Genomic DNA, 20,135 nt, shown 5'->3' with positions numbered 1-20,135 from the left:
AGACTGGGATGGTAACCATGGTAACCATGGTGCCGGTCGTTTTTACATGATAAAATCTGGACACACTCCAGAGCAGAGTCGTTGTTTCACACATGAAGCAACAACAGGAGACTCTCCGTGTCAGACGAGTTCTCACATGTTGACTAAACTTTACGAACCGAGTCTCACAATGACGTCACGCTCTGCGACGAGTCCATGCCATTGGCTGTGTGACAACCTGCCAGTAAAAACATCACTGCCCTCCTCGGATATACATTGATCTCATAAACGGCCTCTGTGAACTCTAAATGACGAAAAACTCGAATGCATGAACTTCACAGAACAATCCTGAGTCCACCCTGTGGTCTACTGTTCAGTCTGTGGAATAAATTCAACAAACTCACAACAAATCACGTGCTATTCTTTAACAAAAATAATACCTCGCCATCAGACATTTAATACTTTTTAATACCCCACGGACACCCTGGTTCCTAAGCCTAGATGTAGTTCCACCAGCAGGTTCTGGGTCTCCTCCCAGTGGGATGTACCCAGAACACCTCCAAAGGGAGGAGCCCAGGAGATCCTGATCAGATGATGAACCTCCTCAGGTGGATCCTTTCGACGTGAGGCTCGATAGGAGATGTAAAGCTCATGACTACAGGAGAGGGTTGGAATGTAGATGGACTAGAAGATCAAGAGCTTTGCCTTCTGGGCTCAGCTCCCGCTTGGTAGCTCAGCTGGTTGTAGACCACCCGTCACTGCTGCTACATAATCCGAGTCTTCAGTGGATCTTTGTAACAAAAGCGTGGCGTGTTGCTGCTGTGACCTAAAAACAGACAATAACTGTCCCACTGACAGGATGACATAAAGCTAACCTCACATGAGATGGAACATCTCGGTGTGAAGTTTCAAAGCCGTGCATTGTTTGATGATTTACACAGAGCTGACAGGGGAATTCACAGACTGTCGTAAAATACACACTGGAGCTGCTGAGCTGTTACAGCTGCTCATGTTTGAGGTTTCAGAGATGTTACATGAAAGTTTGATGTTTTTCTTCTTCTCTGTAAATCTCGTGCAGACCCAAACTGACAGCAAATGATCCACCAACAAGTATCAGAGCCAATATCATATTTAATACATGCCTTATATCTTCTGTGTGTGCCACAGAGCTCCACTGTTGAGCACCAAGTGTGGATTTATCCACCGCTACCATGACAGCCTGTAGATTTACATTTGACTGAAGGATACTTGTCGGTTGCGGTACGGTCTGACCGGCGAGATGAACCGGCGGTCCCTCTGGACTCGCTCCACCAGACCATGATGCCGAGTAGACCGGTTGGACTCAAGAGTGGATGGGAAGGAGCCCTGAGAGAGAGAGAGAGAGAGAGAGAGAGACAGAGGTTTATGATTCATTATATATCATCGATTTAACTTTTCTGATGCCACAACACAGTTTATTATCACAGCTCTCAATCTTTTCAAGAGTTTCCAGGACTTTTTTCAAGGATGTCCTGGTGGTTTCACTGCACGTCTGTGGTTGACTTTATATGAATTTTACAAATAATGAGCTGGTTTGTCTCGGATGTGTTTTTGGTTGGTAAACTATTGGTAAACTATTTTTACTCTGGGGCATTCAGAGAAGTTATAAAACAAGGACTGCTGCTCGTGTGATTTATATCGTGTCCCTGAAAGCAGCTCTAATTTCAGCTGCCAGCTGCTGTGGGGACGTCAGACTAAATTTGGAGGACTTGTATAATAGTTCATACAGTATCCTGATTGTGTTGAAGCTTTTTCACTGACCAGAGAGCTGCGAAATATCTCAAACACACGGACAGATCTGGCTGAAGTTTGGTACAGAAACACTCCACGGCTGAGTTCTTTAATCAAAACTTCTATGCCGTGTTTATGTGATGGTGAAATAATCCAACATCTGTGTTGCTTCATAAAGTTTCTTGGAAGATCGAATCCTGGAACAAACGCGATTACACATTACAGAGACATTACGGAGGCTTCAACCTCCCGAATTCTTCCAAACTCCTAGCAGAGCTCAGACATCCAACTAACTACCTGCAGCCAAATGAATTTAATCTGGGTCGGATCTCAGAGACAGAGGAGGAAGAGGAGGAAGAGGAGGAGGGCAGACAAATCAAGGATGAGACTGAGCCATTACAGGAGGAGTTGGCACCGCAGAGCTGATGGGAAATACTGATGACTCAGAGGAGAAGAGCTGAAGGACGAGGTGACACAGCAAACTACAGGAACACCACAGGTTCAAATTCAACTGATCCTGGTGAAACTGGGTCATATTTTATGGATATATTTATATTTTATGCTGCTCCGCCTCAACTCTCTGTGATTTACAGAGTTTATGATGGACAGTGAAGTAACCTGCTGACAGCTGTAGCTGCTGTTAGCTCAGTTCGTCAGCTTGGCGGTGAGCTCAGAGCGACGGGTACCCGTCGCTCTGAGCTCACCGCCAAGCTGACGAAGGTTTGTACCAACAGGAAGAAGAAGAGGAGGTAACCAGGCTCAGCAGCTTCTATGGACATGATGGCAGAGGAGAAGAGAGTGAAGAGGACGCTGACGGAGGAAGCTAAGAAGAGAAAAGGAGAGAGTGAGCGAGCAAGAAGCCGCCGGACAAGAGTAAATGTGGGACTGACTTTTAGTGGTTGGTGAGAGCTTGGTGAAATAAAAGGCTGAAAGACAGACGCCGAGCTGGGCTGACTGCTGCTGGACTAGTCAGTGATATCAGCTGCTGCTGGTGGGTCTGGTTCTGGTTCTGGGCTGACTGCTGCTGGACTAGTCAGTGATATCAGCTGCTGCTGGGTCTGCTGTTGTTAAATCTAAAAGTCTAAATCATCGTGGTGGCGTCAGTCACCTGGAAGTCCTGGGGGTTCCTGCCGATCTGGTTGACGTTGGGCAGCGAGCCGCTGTAGTACGGACCCTGACTCCTGGCAAGACGGAGCTTCTGGGCCTGGAGCTGACAAGAGGACAAAGACACAAACATCCAGCAGGATTATCGTTACTGTGACATCATGTTGACCATAACGCTGCAGTAATAGTTTAGCATGATGTCAAATCCTGAGTAATATCTGGTGATGCCAGTGTTGCACAGAAAAACAAACTGAGCTAAAACTACACACTGAAATATACGCTGCTCCGTAAACGCAGCACGCACTGGAAGGCCACTCATCTGGACCTGAAGAAAACCTCCCAGCATGCCGCCGGGCAGTAAATGATTGTTTGGTAATTGCTCACTTTTTAGTCATTAGAGCGACTCACAGCGAGATCAGCAGCGTCACTCCAGAAGTCACTAACGTACGTTAGCTCCAGGCTAACGATTCGACACGCGAGTCCCGGGACGCCGCGTTGTACACGGATCACGTAACAAACAACAGCTTCTAGGAACAGGAAGGGGTCAAAGTCATAGTGCTCTGCAGTTAACCAAGAGATTTATCTCAAGTCTAGTCATCGTACAGACAGCTGGAGTCTATTTTCTGTAGCTCTGAACCTTTGCACATCAGACAGAAGACTCCTCAGATGATCACGACACAAACATTTGAATCATAGATACACATCGACCAATGGGAAAGAGGAAAAGCACTGAGCCACTGGAGCAACCTTTAGGAAAGGAAAGGAGGAGATGCAGCGTCCTGCAGATCCTCATGAAGTTCCCGTTGCTGATTCCTCAGAGATCTTTGCCATAACTTGCTAAAATGTTTGTGTGTGAGCGAGCATAGCAGCTAACAAACACTTCATCTGCTTCTGTGACAGCTGGACAATATTCATTATTACTGACACTCTGACTGATGATGACGTCACAGTTTGACATTTCCTGCAGCAAACAACACGGTCAGAGCGCGGGGAGGATCCAGGAAGGATCTCAGAGGAGCGTTTTGTAGTCCATCTTCTGGACTTTGTAGTTTTACCACAGATCACGTCAACAACATTCACCGTCGCTTCATGACGTAGAGTGAGAGCAGTCGACTCCTAACTCCTCATCTCCTCTCCTTCACATCTGTCCTCATCTCCTCTCCTTCACATCTGTCCTCATCTCCTCTCCTTCACATCTGTCCTCATCTCCTCTCCTTCACATCTGTCCTCATCACCTCTCCTTCACATCTGTCCTCATCTCCTCTCCTTCACATCTGTCCTCATCTCCTCTCCTTCACATCTGTCCTCATCTCCTCTCCTTCACATCTGTCCTCATCTCCTCTCCTTCACATCTGTCCTCATCTCCTCTCCTTCACATCTGTCCTCATCTCCTCTCCTTCACATCTGTCCTCATCTCCTCTCCTTCACATCTGTCCTCATCACCTCTCCTTCACATCTGTCTCATCACCGTACCCTAAAACACGCTTCACCTCTGACTTCCTTTTGCAACATGAAGAGCTCCTGCACACCGTGAGGTTTATTTTAAAGCTTTTGTGAACCAGATTCTCCTCAAAGGACGAAAAATAAAACATGAGAAAAGGTTGATGTTTGCAAACCTATAAATATAAAGTATATATTTACACACACACACACTGAGGCCCTGGCCCAGTTTCTTGTAAAGTTGGTGAACTCATTTAATCTGTCTGTCCTGGCCTTGTTCTCTATCTGTTCCCGTCCTTGGATCTTTGCGGCTTCAGCGTCGACAGCCTCAGTGTGAACTAATCATTGTCCAGAGACGAGAACAACGCTCAGCCAGTCAATCATTCTCCTCGAGCGAGACTTTCAGCTGCAGAGCCGCTCTCAGTGAGCGCGGGCAGAAAAGCGCCGACTCAGACGTTTGATATGACGAGGGAAAAATGACAAATCGCAGGCGCTGAGTCATTTATTGAACAGCTCCATCATCGTCTCCATCGTCGTTACGAGCCACATGAGTCACGATTGTGGTGGAAACGGTTGCAAATATAAAAAGGATGATGGATCTGTGCCGAACACGCGTGTCCGTTTACGTCTGCAGAACATTACACATAGGCCAGGGCATCTCTGTCGCTTGTTCAACCCTATCCAGTTCATCTGATTAATGATGCTCAACAAACATCTGTCTTTGTCTCAGGAAGTGTGAGACGTCGCAGCTGGACTTTTATTCTGAAATCTGCAGCTCAGTTTAAAACGACGTCTAAGAATATCTTAAAAACAAAACCTGTCCTGACTCACTAAACAAACAGACGATAACCACTGTTTGCAGGCCGGACGACACCTGTAATAAAGCAACACAACACTTAACAAATGACAAACACCAAACGACGGATTATTCATCCACAGAGGAAAACCCAGAGTCTGTCCAGCTTCCACCAGTCCACGGGGACGTCTCAGAGACTACGTCCAGGTTTTAGACAGTCTGCAGGGGTGTCACGGTATTTAAAAAAATATATATATAAAACTTTATTGATCCTGATATTCATGAGTCTTTAAAATACTTTTGTACTTTTACTTGTAATAGAGTATTTCTACCCAGTTGAAGCTCGGCTGTGTGTCTCAGTGTCCATGACAGAGACAGCATATCAATACTGAACAGCATCGACGTGGAGAAACTGCTGCTACCAACACACACACCCTGATGCTATTAGCTGATTGGACCACCCACACACACACACACACACACACACACACACACACACACACATAATATTTCCCAGGACACGGAACCCAAACGGCCGGTCCTGTCAGTAAATAACAGACAACGAGGAGGAACCTGCTGTTGGACAGAGGTTTGACTTCATGAAGAGTCAGCTGACTGTTCATCAATGATAACGAGTCTGATTCAGCTCAGCGGCTGATCGATCACGTTGTAAATTTACTTTGTGTGTCAGGGAAATAAATCCTGAAGATTTATTTATCATGTAGCCACCTTGTGTTCTGTGTAGGGATGCACCGATACCCATATCTGAGGTTTAGTATCGGCCGATACCGATACAGAACAACAGCACTGAATTACCGTAACCAACGGTAACCAACAGTAACCAACAGTAACCAACAGTAACCAACAGTAACCAACGTAACAAATGGTACGTCTCATTGTGTGGAAAAGACCGGGATCATTCTTTTGTGCAAGGCAACATCAGACTGGACTTCAACATTTCTTAAAAACAAATAGATTTAAATGTACTGAATTACTTATTTACTCAATAACTGTGTATGGCTTCACAAGCTTGGCAGACATTCAAAACAAACAGTCCGTTAGTTTAGTGCAAAAATGATTTTAACATCCAACGTGAAAGCAGCAACAGAACCTTCAAAGTCCGATGAACTCCACGTGCTCTCCGACCTGACATTTCTGTAGGTGCTTGATTCGGTTTACTGCGCAGGTGTTGCAGGTGTTGTTGGAGTTTGTTGGCTGAGGTCGCCGATCCTTTCGCTCGCTCCTTTTTAAAAACAATGTGGGCTTCCGCACGGCGTGTTGCTCACAGCGCACAGCAGAGAATTAGACTGAACAGATCGGCCGATACGGATCGGCTCATTGTCACCGATACCCAATCTAGAATCTCATCTGCATAGTGTCATTATTACAAAAAATAACTTCAGCTCCAGTTCCTTTAAAGGTTCACGGTAACGGATGATGATAAACTCTCGGTCGGCGGGGCCAGCAAAGAGTCAACAGTTTACCTTCATGTCTTTGGACTGTGGGAGGAAGCCGGAGAACCCGGAGAGAACCCACGCAGGCACATGGAGAACATGCCCAAACTACATCCAGACACCCATACACAGTGAACCACTGCACCACCGAGTCGCCTGCTTCATCAGAGCAGCCAACAAAACTGAACGTTATGCCCTCTGTGATTTGTTCCAGCGCTGTTGGAGCTCAACACACCTGATAAACCGGCCGCTCAGCGAATACACAGAGCAGAAGAGCTCTGGATGAATTTTTTTTTTAAATATCAATAATAATCAAAACATCATCACGTCATTTTTTTGCCAAACACTGTGACGAAGATACCAGCATCAGCTCGCACCACCGAGAGGAAACCACAAACTGTGGCGTGACACACCACTGCACGATTTATGACTAAAAACAATAACTCGTCACTCAGATCACGAGCGAGGTGAGACCTCAGGACTGAAACATGGTGCGGTGCTGGAAGTCAGCACTTGCTGCTCCGGGTTTCCAGCCCGGTTCACTTTTTTTGCTTTGATCAGAGAAGTTTCGTCTTTCATGCCAACTTAGACCAACACGCATCAGGCAAGACTGTGAGCTCAGAGCACCAGGGGAGTGCTAGTGTCTGTACCACAGGAGGTTTGGACCACCGAGAAGAAGAAGAAGAGGTTTACAGGCCCGGGCCATGCGGGAAGAGCCGGTGTTGTGCCAGAACCGAACCTCAGCAAGCAGGTAATGTAACTAGCATCCAACTCTTGGCCTGTGGTGACCACTTTGGACAGGAAACCATGAATGAACATGATATTTAAATATTGGGAAACAGAACCAGACGACTGTTTGACCGTGCAGAGAAAAGTTTGACTAACCTGATCCGATCTGAGCGAGAACAGACGAACGAGCAGCCGGCTGGATTCATCTCGGACGTCTGCGTGCAGAGCAGGACGACAGCTGCAGCGCTGGTTAGCAGCCAAGCGAGCGCCAAGCACGCAGATATTCAGCTTACTGTAAGACTGGAAAATATTCACACAACTAGAGCGAGCGCCTCATCACGTCAACGCGACGATCATGTAAAAATACAACGTTACCACAAAACAGCCGCCCACTTAAAAGGAGTGAAACCACGTCACGACCTGCAGGGAAGCATGACTGATGACAGTCTGAACTCCGAGTCTTCAGAGACCAACAGAAATAACTCAACAATCCAAACATGAACGCAGCCTCGCGTCTCTGACCTGAGGCCTTATCCAGCAGCCAATCACAGCCAGCTGAAGCAAACACGGGCTGTGATTGGCCAGACAGTTCACCTTTCTTTCCTCCACCTGATGCACCGGAGCAAAACACACAAAGTGACGATATGACGACACCTGAGCGCCGTCTGCAACCACGGCAACACACACCTGACATCCAGCATGGCGGACTCTGCTCTATGAATTGTTGCGTTATGAATATTTTATTAAACTTCTATTAAACTTCCATCGCACACTGGACCTTTAATACGTCTAAAGAAGTAAACAACAGAGCTGAGTCATCTGCCTCTGTCACAAGCACACCTGGACTAAGTCTACCTGTCACCTTTACACGCTGTACCTCAACAAATACTGGAACATACACTTAACATGATATGTGACATGTGTTCATATAAACCGTACTTATATTATATATCATATTTATAAAATGTTCTATTTACATATTTATACTCATAGTATATTATTTATAGGGTGTATATCCTGTACAGTCAAGTATTTATTATACATGTACTATATATCATGTGTCATATCTGTGTGCATATACTTAAACATGTGTACATATTGCAGTTATGCATGTATGCACATCTTACACAGGCTGAATATAAAACATTTCTATGTGTATCTATGTCTATATATTATTATTATATACTGATTGACAAAAACACTACCATCATATCATCATCTTGCCATTCTGTGTTTTATTTTTTCTTTGTTTGTATTTTGGGGATTAATAAAGTATCTCAGCATTTGTGATAATTAAAATAAAGTTCAAGTCCTGATAATCACGTCCTAAAAAAAAAGTAATCACGACTTAACGTGTGTTAAGAGTGACGTTTCATTGTATGGTTCAGAGCCGTTACTAACTGTAGAGTAACGTCACCAGGAGCTGCCGTTACTTACTGTAAAGTAACGTCACCAGGAGCTGCCGTTACTTACTGTAAAGTAACGTCACCAGGAGCTGCCGTTACTTACTGTAAAGTAACGTCACCAGGAGCTGCCGTTACTTACTGTAAAGTAACGTCACCAGGAGCTGCCGTTACTTACTGTAAAGTAACGTCACCAGGAGCTGCCGTTACTTACTGTAAAGTAACGTCACCAGGAGCTGCCGTTACTTACTGTAAAGTAACGTCACCAGGAGCTGCCGTTACTAACTGTAAAGTAACGTCACCAGGAGCTGCCGTTACTAACTGTAAAGTACCGTTATTAACTTTAAAATAACGTTACCAGGAGCTGCCGTTACTAACTGTAAAGTAATGTCACCAGGAGCTGCCGTTACTAATTTTAAAGTAACGTCACCAGGAGCTGCCGTTAGCTGCCGTTACTAACTGTAAAGTACCGTTACTAACTGTAAAGTAACGTCACCAGGAGCTGCCGTTACTAACTTTAAAGTAACGTCACCAGGAGCTGCCGTTACTAACTGTAAAGTAACGTCACCAGGAGCTGCCGTTACTAACTGTAAAGTAACGTCACCAGGAGCTGCCGTTACTAACTGTAAAGTAACGTCACCAGGAGCTGCCGTTACTAACTGTAAAGTAACGTCACCAGGAGCTGCCGTTACTAACTGTAAAGTAACGTCACCAGGAGCTGCCGTTACTAACTGTAAAGTAACGTCACCAGGAGCTGCCGTTACTAACTGTAAAGTAACGTCACCAGGAGCTGCCGTTACTAACTGTAAAGTAACGTCACCAGGAGCTGCCGTTACTAACTGTAAAGTAACGTCACCAGGAGCTGCCGTTACTAACTGTAAAGTAACGTAACCAGGAGCTGCCGTTACTAACTGTAAAGTAACGTAACGCGAGCTGCCGTGAAGACGCGCGACACTCTTCAGATTGAAGTTAGCTCACGAGCTACCATAACGTGCCTCGGTCTGAAGAAGAACGTCAACATTTGCATAATATGTTAATTTTCGGTCTTTGATGTTGAATCCCCGCGTGATAATTAGTGACCGTTGTTTTTGGGTAACGGGCTCCGGTTCCCCGCCGCTCGCGCGCTGACAGCGGCGGCAGCGACGTCACGTCACATAGTAAACAAGCCAGGTTAGCCCGCGCGGCTAACGCGGCTAACGACGTTATCGGAAATGGACAGCGGCGCGAGGCGACGACACTTTCTGCGGCTCCACGTTACCGGACACCGGCTGACTTCGTCCCGGTGTGTTGGTATTCACCCCGAATGCGCCGATTCCAGACAGAGCGCCATGTAGAGGCGGCGGAACGTTATCTCGGCGGAGCCCGACGAGCCCGGGCAAGGCCTCTCTTCCTCCGGGCAGCTCTCCTGCTGCCTCCCCGTCTCAGACTCACCCTGGTCGAGGTGATGTCCATCATGACCTCCTGGAAGGCCGCCGTCTCCTCGGCCTGTCGCTGGGTGTGCAGCGCTATCTTCTCGCTAAACTTTCGGGGGTTCGAAGCCCCGGACCCGGAGCCAGAGGTGGGTCCGGGTCCGGGTCCACAGCCGCCTGTACCCGTCGCAGACATCTTCACCGAGCGGACGGGACGACCTGACGTAGTGGAACGATTTTCAGCAGAGAGGCGGCGGAACGCGAAGAGCTCTCACTCTGCAGCTGCTTCCAGCCGAGGACTACAAATGTCAGCCAAGTGCTGCGCTGTCAGGAGACGGGTCCAAATCTTATAAAATATGCGTGTTTCCACCCAGAACGTGGACATTTAATCCATGTTCTTTGAAGTCTGATTAAATATGATTCGAATATTAAAGTAGAAATCTGACATTTGTTCGATTTAACAAGTTTTAAGTGCTAAAATAGCCTTAATGACAATAAACTGTGTCATAGAAACAGGTATTATTTATGATACTGTGGGAACATACTTAAAGAATTAACAGAGTAATGAAATAAAATAAAGTAGGCTCATTTGAGCTGCTCAAGACTGAACAGCTGCAAATAAATCATGTAGTCCATAATTACATTTGTCATATGTACTGTATAGTTTGGTCTCCATGGCAACAGCTTGTGTGTGTGTGTGTGTGTGTGTGTGTGTGTGTGTGTGTGTGGAGGTGTGAACGCCCACTCTCACAAACTAGAGGGCGGATCTGGTTTTGTTATTACTATTTTTTTTAACCCACCGAGTGAGTCATCCTGTTTAAACACAAACCAGCTTTGATGTTTGGGACAGGGTGGCAGCGCGCCCTCTGGCGGCGGAGGAGCCACACCGCAGAAGAAGAAACTTCCTGTTAATTATGGTGCCGTGATTAAAATGTAAATAGTTCTTCACCTGCACCTGTTAATTGTGTTAATTAGAAGTTAATAAATCTATTTCCTGATAAAAATGTAAAACAAGTCAACAAATCGTTAAAAATAATTTATTGGCGAGCTTCTCCTGAAAAAAGTCACAATTCATCATTCTAAAGACGATGAAGCCCAATTATTAAAAATCATCTGAACTTCACTGCAGACAAACTCAAATCTGAATATCATAAGTGATAAAAAATAATAATAATAATAATTTCACATAATAAACACAAAGCTTGGACAGAGTCTTCATCAGGTTTAAAAGAAACTTTGATAGTAATGAACAGAAAAAGTAAAATCAGAAAGTGTGTGAGGACTATACATTTCAAAATGTAATCTGATACTCATCACCTGTTAGAAAAGTAACCTGGTAACCTGATCCAGGAATCTAAGTATGAATATAACTTATCACTTTGTTAAAACCAAATATTCCAATAAAGACGAGAGATGAAATCAGTGTTCTCCATTTATATTATTTTATGTTGAATTCGTCACAATAGAAAATATGACAGCACAGCAGTCCTTAAAATGACTTTGGTTCAAAGACTTTAGAGTCATAATTACAAAAATACATTTCATAGTGTCGTCGTTTAAACGTTTCAGTGCAGTACGTTCTGTGCGAGCGGCTTATTGTGTCTGCACAGCCTCGTCCAATAACAGACTTCTTTTCAAATGAAGTGAAACGAAGCAAATCTGCAGAACAAAAAGCGTTTTCTGTTTGTGTCCATCCAGGAAAGAATTCACAGATTTTCACATCTGTCTCACGGCGACAACAAACCGCGGCAGACATTTGACGTTTGTTTAACGGGGACACTGACAATGAGCTCAGTGACCACCTGAGATGATTGTGGACAGGTAAACAGCGATCACATGCAGGGTTGGTGCTGGTGTCAGGGTGAAAGCAGAAAAAAAAACTGCTTAAAGCAGCTAAAACAGTGAAGTGCATAATTAGTCAAAACCATTTAAATGATTCGTTAAACATAAAAATGTTCTTTACTGCAAACTGAAGATTTTCAGTCACATCGACATTTGTCACGATTTTTGGAAGAATTCACTGAGCGATGGAAAAAACGAGCGTGAGACACTTTGCGGTGTCGCCGAGGCGGCAGGAGAGCAAACAGATAAACGTGAACTCGTGATGAGAAGGACTCTGATCGGCCTCGTGCAGACCGTCCTCCAGACCGCTCGCACGACCTCGAAGTGTTCACGTTATCTTACGAAGGCTCGGATCGATGACTGAGAGGTGAAGCGTGTTGCAGGGTTGAAAAACACAGAAACCATCTTCATTATACATATATTAGAATATGTTGATACCCTGACCTGACGTCAGGTCTCAGGACGGTGACAGACAGCAGGTTCGTTGAAGATACGCGGCCTCAGACGTGTGAACTGGTTTCCGTGGTTACAGTTTGATGAAGAGCACAGCGGTGACCACGGCGAAGCCCACCTGCAGCATGACCACCTTTAGGATGCGGTTCCTGCTGGAGCCGAGCTCGTGCGGCAGGATCTCCATGAAGGTGATGTAGATGAAGGTCCCGGCCGCCAGCCCCTCCAGTGTGCAGCGGGCCAGCTGGTGCTGCGGGGACGCCTTGGTCTCGGTGAGGGCGATGCCCGTGCCGATGCCCAGCGGGGACATGACGGCGAACAGCAGCAGGCATCCGGCCACCACCGACCGCCGCAGCCGGCACTGCGACAGCTTGAAGGCCAGGCTGAAGGAGATGATGCTCTTGTGGATCATCAGCGCCAAGCAGATCTCCAGCACCTCCTTCCCCTCCTCCAGCAGCCCCACCGCCAAACCTTCAAACACGGAGTGCAGGGACAACGAGAAGACCAGGATGAAGGCGCGCAGGGCGGACTGGGAGCCAGCGTCCACGTGGAAGTGACTGCCGGTGGACGCGTCTGACCCACGACGCCGATGGGAGTGACGGTGACCGTTCCTGTCGTCCGCCTGGACGCTGGAGTCCACCAGCAGAGCCCGATGTTCCTCCATGTGAGGGGACGATTGGTCTTTTAAAGCAAGGAGGATCTGCTCCAGGACCAGGACCAGAAAGAAACCCATGGCAATGATGAACTCGGGCAGAGGGAACTGGAGCTGCGAGGAGAGAAGAAGAACGTCTGATGAAACCAACGATAAGTCGATTCTCCTCACTCTGATACTGGTCTGTTAAGACGACACAGATGATTTCAGCAGATTTGTTTAGTTCATGTTCTCAATGAAACTGACGACTTGAATAAAAACAGAAAGTCAAATGACGGCGGCGTTCTGTAAAAGCCTCTGCAGTGCAGCACACTCCCATTCAGGCTTATGGAAATATGACACACTGCGGTTTTATGAACTTCCGACTCGTAACGTGTAAAAGCTGCACAGATCTACTTCACCATCTCTGTCAACACGGGCGATAAAAAGCTGCTGAAGAGACGAAGCAGAGGATGTGGAGAAGAGTCAGATCAGAGATAAAGACTCAGAGTCGACTCGTTACTTAAAACATCAGGAACATTTTATGTTTCTTTAATACTCCACAAAACTGCTGCTGGAAACAACGTGACCAAAACTAGGAGCTGAGAGAGGCTGTGAAGCTCGGCGTGGTCCAAGTCGTGGATCATCGTCTGAGTGACGCCTGGCTGCTCAAACAAGACACCTGTGACCACGCCCACCTGTCAGTCAAAGCGTCCACGCTCTTAATCCTGCATAACTTTAAGCCTTAATATAATGTGAACAGGTGAGTTGTATATAAATTCACCCTCAGTACAGTTGTCATGAACGGGGAAATTAGCTACAGAGACCAAAACTGTTTTTTGTACCAGGCTGTAAACATGTTTATTTCTGCTGTGAAGTTGGACATTTGGACATGGGGACTTATGGAGACTGACTCACTTCTGGAGCCAGCCTCAGGTGGACGTTAGAGGAACTGCAGCCGCTTGGTTTTAACCTTCATACTTCACATAAACTGATCTGACCGAGGAAGTGGAGCGAACAGCGACCGAGAGCAAATCATTGTTCGGCTACGAAATGATTTACCCGACTGGCCAAAGCTGACGCTTATTTACGTCATTTTATGAGCAAAGACTCAAATTCGAGGCTCCAAAAGGAGACAGACAGGACAAAGACAGACAGGACAAAGACAGACAGGACCAAGACAGACAGGACAAAGACAGACAGGACAAAGACAGACAGGACAAAGACGGACAGGACAAAGACGGACAGGCTGCAGAATGTCCAGAAAACAGAAAAGTGTTTGAAGGCAGCATGAAAACACACCAAACAGTACGTGGTGTGAGGCAGGAAGTGTGAGCAGAGCGAGGGTCACACACACACACACACACACACACACACACACACACACACAGTATTTAACTTTTGCCCGCTGAAGCAGCTGGAGGTTAATTCAGTGTGTGTGAGGGAGGAGAGCGATTCCCGTTAAACACCCCCTCTGTGTCCTCACACACACACACACACACACAGGGTTTCCCAGCAGTGTTTTTTTTAGTGTCGACCTTCAGACACACACACACACACACACACACACACACACACACATACAGGCCAATGTTTGATAGATGACCATGGAGTTTGTTACGAGCGTTCGTGGTGCCCAGAGGATAAACCACAATGACTTTGATGATCCTTTGACTTTTTCCTCTAGCGCCACCAGCAGGTCACATAAGTTTTCACACATGATCATGGTGTGATCTCACACGCACACACACACACACACACACACACACACACATACACACACACAGGTGAAATATGAATATGACATGAGAGGCTTTGTCAGAATTCATGTGATCTAGATTAAATTAAATTAGAAGAATAAAAATAATCTGAAGTTACCAAAAAGGTTTAAAAAAACTGAAGTCAGAGCCGAGCTGGATTTTTCCTTTTCTGTGCTCGATCCTTCTAGATTCAGTCTGCGAGGACGTCACGGAGACTACGTCCAGGTTTTAGACAGTCTGCGAGGACGTCACGGAGACTACGTCCAGGTTTTAGACAGTCTGCGAGGACGTCACGGAGACTACGTCCAGGTTTTAGACAGTCTGCGGGGACGTCACAGAGACTACGTCCAGGTTTTAGACAGTCTGTGGGGACGTCACGGAGACTACGTCCAGGTTTTAGACAGTCTGCAGGGACGTCACAGAGACTACGTCCAGGTTTTTGTGTTGTCAGTTAATGTTGCCTTGGAAATATTTGTATTTTCTTATAAATGATTTTGTGGATATAAATGAATAAATATATAAATATATAAATAAATGAATAAGACAGATTTTCTTCAAATCTTTCAGTGAAGCTGCGTCTTCGTCTCTTTTCCTTCTTTAGTGTGTCGCGTGTTCGATGCTGGTGAACAGAGCAGCAGTCCAAAGTCTGGGCTTACTGTGATTCCTGCGTTGCGGAAGGCCTCGTTGATGCCCTGCAGGTAGTCTGGCAGCAGGTCCAGCAGACACGTGGCCAAGAAAACTCCTCCAGCAAAGCAGCTGATCAAACCGAGCAGCCGGCGCCGCAGATCTGCAAAACCGAGACCAAGAATCAGGCTGACACCTCCTGCAGAGCGGAGGACACAGGTGAAGTGTTACCTGAAGTTACCTGGGTCCACACAGCATGAGCCCGCTCCCCGGACGATGCACAGAGGAGCGAATCCGAACAGCAGCGTGATGGACAGCAGAACCACCAGAGCCCCGAGCTTGATCTCCAGAGCCGGGACGTCGGCCGGGTTGACCTGCAGCGCTGCACCCTCTCTGCCAGGAGACAGGAGGGCCGAGGAGGAGACTCTACCCTCCACCAACATCTTCAGTCTGGTTTATCTTCACCTCCTCGGTGTCTTCTGAGTCAGGCAGGGAGGAGGAGGAGGAGGAGGAGGAGGAGGAGGAGCAGCTCTCACACAGCTGCCATGTATCACACAGGAGACGAGAATCTGTCAGACAGCTTTGAAAGTAGCTCCACCTCAACACATCTGTAAACATCTGTCATCAAAATAAAGTTTACACAACTGCAAGCTGAGAATATTTCATATCATAAAATATGTGATTCAATAAGAACCTGTGACAGGACGTGTGAATGAAAAACACCAACACACAACACTTCCAGTCAGAGAAAATAAATCTAATTAATAAATACATAAATAACCTTATTAACGAGCGACAATAACATTTAAATAAAAAAGTTAGAAATGGGTTAAATTAAGAATCAGAGAAAATAAATTAATTAAATAAATAAATAACGTTCTTAATGAGCGAAAATAAAAAAATAAAATTAAGATAAAAAGGTAGAAATGACTGAAGAATTTAATTAAGAATCAGAGAAAAATAAATCAGATAAATAATAAATAATAAATAAAATACACGTCTAGAATGAGCGAAAATAAAGATAAAATAAATCCAATAGATAAATAAAATAAAAATAAAAAATAAAGTAAGAAATGAGAAAAAAATAAAGTTAAAATCAGAGAAAATGAAGTGAATAGATAAATAAATAAAGAATCGATAAATAAAGAATCGATAAATAAAGAATCGATAAATAAAGTTGATGAAGAGTGAGGCGCCTCTCACGGAAAGAAAGAAAGAAAGAAAGAAAGAAACGTGTTTCCTCTCATCCTGAAACTTTGAGGAAACTTTCCGCACCTGGATCTGTTGGTTTCTCCCTCGGTGATAAATCTGGTTCGTACCTGAATCCGGATCCGCAGTTCGGACTGACCCACACGGTCCTGTTCTCTGGGCTCGGTGCGGTTTCGGTGCCGTCCGGGAAGTGGTGACTCAGTTTCCCATCAGCTGATGGAGCTGCTGTCAGTTACGTCACCACGACACGCCGCGTTTCCTGTTTTCAAAATAAAAGCTGCGTTTTGGCACTAGGGTAAATCATGTTTTTATGAATTATGAGGCTGTGAGTTTTTATCCTGCGTGTTGATCACGTGATGCAGAATGTAATTAATTCACAGCACCTGACGCTGCCAATAATAAAAAAAAAACATCTGTTAGAGTTTTATTAAAGTATTCAGATATTTCTCTGAAGTAAAAGTCAGACATGGAGCCAAGTCTCAAGTATTTTTTTTCTTGGGCGAGTCAAGTCACCTTTGGCATATTGTTGTAATTTTAGCTGCAGAATCTGATCTTAATAAAGTGAAAGGAAATATATAAGTAAGTAAACATCACTGGCAAATGTGCCTAACCTGTTCAAAAATATTTGTATTGTAAATAATCATGTTCAGTAAAATACATCATGGAATCAAACAAAACAGTGATAACGTAATTATTAGTTATAATAATGAATACATTTTATATTCACACTGAAAACAATGTGAATAACACATCGGGTCAAGTCCCGAGTCTTAAACCTCCAAGTCCGAGTCAAGTCTCAACTATTTCATTTTTTGTCAAGTCACAAGTCATAAAAACGGCGACTCGAGTCGACTCGAGTCCAAGTCACTAAGTCTCAAGTCCCCATGTCTGGTAAAAGTACTAATATTGTGAAAATAATCCACTACAGGTAGTGGTGTACTGAAGTCAAAGTACATAAAGTACTTCAAGTCAGCGTATGACTGTTGCAGTGACGTGTTTTTCTTCATCATCTGATGTTTTTTGTTCTGCTGGTCGAGCTTCGTTTTAATGAGTGACATGAGTTGGCACACACACTTCTTATTTTCTTTGAATAAAAAATGCGTGCTTTTATTTTGATGGGGAAACTCTCCTGTGTTTCGGCCTTGTGGTGTCTGACTTCACGCAGAGGAGGATCCGTCCAGCTGCTGATCCTGGAACAGTCCGTGTGACTGCCACTGTTCATCACTGATTAATCACAGAAAGTCAGAGGTCAAGATGAAAAGACTGAGAATCTGTCTGCACTGAAACAAAGACTGAAGCCATTCTTTTTATACATTATATGAAAGTATACCTGACAGGATACAGATTCTTCAATGCTGACGTTGCACAAATCATCCAAACACCAGAACAAGTTTCTGATGATGTCGCTGATCTTTATCTTTTTTATGGGAATGTGTAGCTGTGAAAATCTAGAACTTTCAGGGTCCAAAGGTCAAGTTAACTCAAACATAAACTTTTTTCTGTCTCATCTGTGTCAGCGCATTAAAATTACACAATCCTTATTTCAATACTAGCTTCTGGAAATCCTTAAAGATCATGGGAACTCCTTGAAGAAGTGGAGGAAATCTCAAGAGAGGCCAGAAACGTCCCATAAACTCTTTGCGCCTCATCAAAAACCCCAAAATGTCACTTTAACTCTGAACCCCATCAACAAACTGCAAAAGACCCTCCAGGATCTCTGATGAACACGCAGAGACACTGAAGAGTCCATGGTATACCTGTAAGATATCATAGGAAGCTCTCAAGAACTCTTTCAGGCTGATCCACAAAATTGGGAACAATCTTGAAACTCACAGAGAACTTTCAATAGTCTCTTAAGAACCCCTACAACGAAAGGTGATGAACAACCAATGTCCCTTAGAACTCCTCAAATCTCACCAAGAAGGCCCAAAAACTCTGTAAGGGCAGTGAGACCTTTCTCATGAACCCAAAAAGTCTTCCATGAATCCCTGAATGTTGCATAGGACCATTGAAAACACCCGGATTTCCCTCAAAGGCCTCCCAAGAAGCCCAGGTAGTCTCTGAAGAACACCGGCAGTGCCATTGAGATTCATAGACCTCCAAGAACCACTAAAGCTAGAGCAAGAACCTGAGGACCCCTCCTGAAAGACGTGATTTAGGATCTTCTGCTCCTCATGAATGTAACTCATTTCATTTCGAGTCAATGTACAATGTCATAGAAAGGGCTTTGTAGGATGGCATACTGGAAACATGCTGATGGTGTGACATCTGAGGAAAATTAATTATCATGTGAGATCATAAACTGTGAAGCTTATCGTCCAGACAAACAGTAAAAAATGTTATTAAGGAAGAGAAGTCACATGCAGAGCACACGTGCTGCACCTGGTATTTATTACTGAGGTTTGTTCTGAACACACAAAATCTGTTTCATTTTGACATCAAGTTATTATTTCAAGTTTTTATTTACAGGCCCAAAACACAGAGAACTCTCAACAACAGCTAGGACCGCTTTGCAGAACCTGCAACCTGCTGAGAGACGTTAAAACTTAAAACTTTAGAGTCAACAAAGTCAAGATCGCATTGAATCATCTCCTGAGCTCCTGAAACTCATATACAATGTGCAAAACACACAACAACCCCTTACAATGCCTCGAGGCCTGCTGAAGTCTCTGAAGGGATCCTCTAAAATCCTTCAAGAACACCTGGAATGACCGTTACATGTTTCCACGTTCAGAGTTTTACAGAGAAACCTCGAGTCCATCTGAATCGTCTTCTTCTTTTTGGCTCCACCGCTGACTTATAAAATGTGTCTTCAACAGTCCAGGACCAGGATCAGGTCCTAGTTTAGCCTCGTTGGGATCATCTCATCCCCCCGTGAGAGTCTCCACACTAAAGTCTTCGTCCTTTAAAGTCTTTTCTCTTGCAGGACCGAGCAGCACAGTTTGAGAGTCTCAGCTTTGTGTCACGTGTCCGTCAGTGAGGCGCCTCATTCTGCTGATGACCTCCCAGATGGTTCTGTGAAACAAACAAAGGCCAGGTACTTCTTCTGGGCCACAGAGCCGAAAACACCCACAGGTACTTTACAGTCAGGCTGAATCCAAACGTGTCCACCTTCAGTCAGACGTCATGTGACGCGTTCACTGTCGTCACGTCCGGACGTTCCAAGCAGCAGGCGTACTTTTGCATCGTGATGTGGTCGAATGATTTAATAAAGTTAAAATGTTTCACACGTTCAGAAGTTCTTTTTGCTCTGTGTTTTCAAACCACAGCAACACTTCTGTGTTGCAATGAATTGTGGGTGACGTAGTGAAGGCTGCTCTTGCAGACTTGTGGATTTCCCTGAGGGACGTCCAAGTCCCGTCCGCGACGCCCTCACATGGACTACCAGACTTCCAGAGAGGCCGCTTGTGGTGCAGACCACAATTCACTGTAACACAGGTGTGACTAAAAAAGAAACCACAGCTTGGCGTGATGACGGTGGACACGTCGGTCCAGAGGACGGACATTTGGATTCAGCTTCACAGGAGAAAAGACG

The 20,135-nt window shown here is 45.1% G+C and overlaps 2 protein-coding genes across 3 annotated transcripts in view; both read right to left on the bottom strand.

Annotated features, from left to right (window-relative positions):
• Positions 1-10,711, bottom strand: part of LOC109141940 (CREB-regulated transcription coactivator 2) — a 42,564-nt gene extending 31,853 nt beyond the window's left edge. Inside the window, 3 exon segments of the mRNA XM_027275399.1 lie at positions 1,228-1,344; positions 2,858-2,959; positions 10,107-10,711. Coding sequence (XP_027131200.1) covers positions 1,228-1,344; positions 2,858-2,959; positions 10,107-10,280 — 393 coding nt within the window. The 5' untranslated portion in view covers positions 10,281-10,711.
• A 591-nt stretch (positions 10,712-11,302) lies between these two features.
• Positions 11,303-16,824, bottom strand: LOC104933850 (zinc transporter ZIP1). 2 transcript variants are annotated; one of them, XM_019274039.2, is made up of 4 exons: positions 16,711-16,824; positions 15,633-15,931; positions 15,424-15,554; positions 11,303-13,142 (listed from the first exon to the last, which is right to left on the bottom strand). In XM_019274039.2, the coding sequence occupies exons 2-4, from the start codon at positions 15,832-15,834 to the stop codon at positions 12,453-12,455; spliced, it is 1,023 nt and encodes a 340-aa protein (XP_019129584.1). In that variant the 5' UTR covers positions 15,835-15,931; positions 16,711-16,824; the 3' UTR covers positions 11,303-12,452. The 2 variants fall into 2 exon arrangements, with proteins under 2 accessions (XP_019129584.1, XP_010747681.2); XM_010749379.3 differs by having other exon boundaries at positions 16,667-16,823.
• Between the last annotated feature and the right edge of the window lie 3,311 nt (positions 16,825-20,135).

The sequence above is a fragment of the Larimichthys crocea genome, unplaced genomic scaffold (assembly GCF_000972845.2).
Source record: "Larimichthys crocea isolate SSNF unplaced genomic scaffold, L_crocea_2.0 scaffold110, whole genome shotgun sequence".
Taxonomy (NCBI): Eukaryota; Metazoa; Chordata; class Actinopteri; family Sciaenidae; genus Larimichthys; species Larimichthys crocea.
This window is presented reverse-complemented; position numbering and strand designations above follow the sequence as displayed.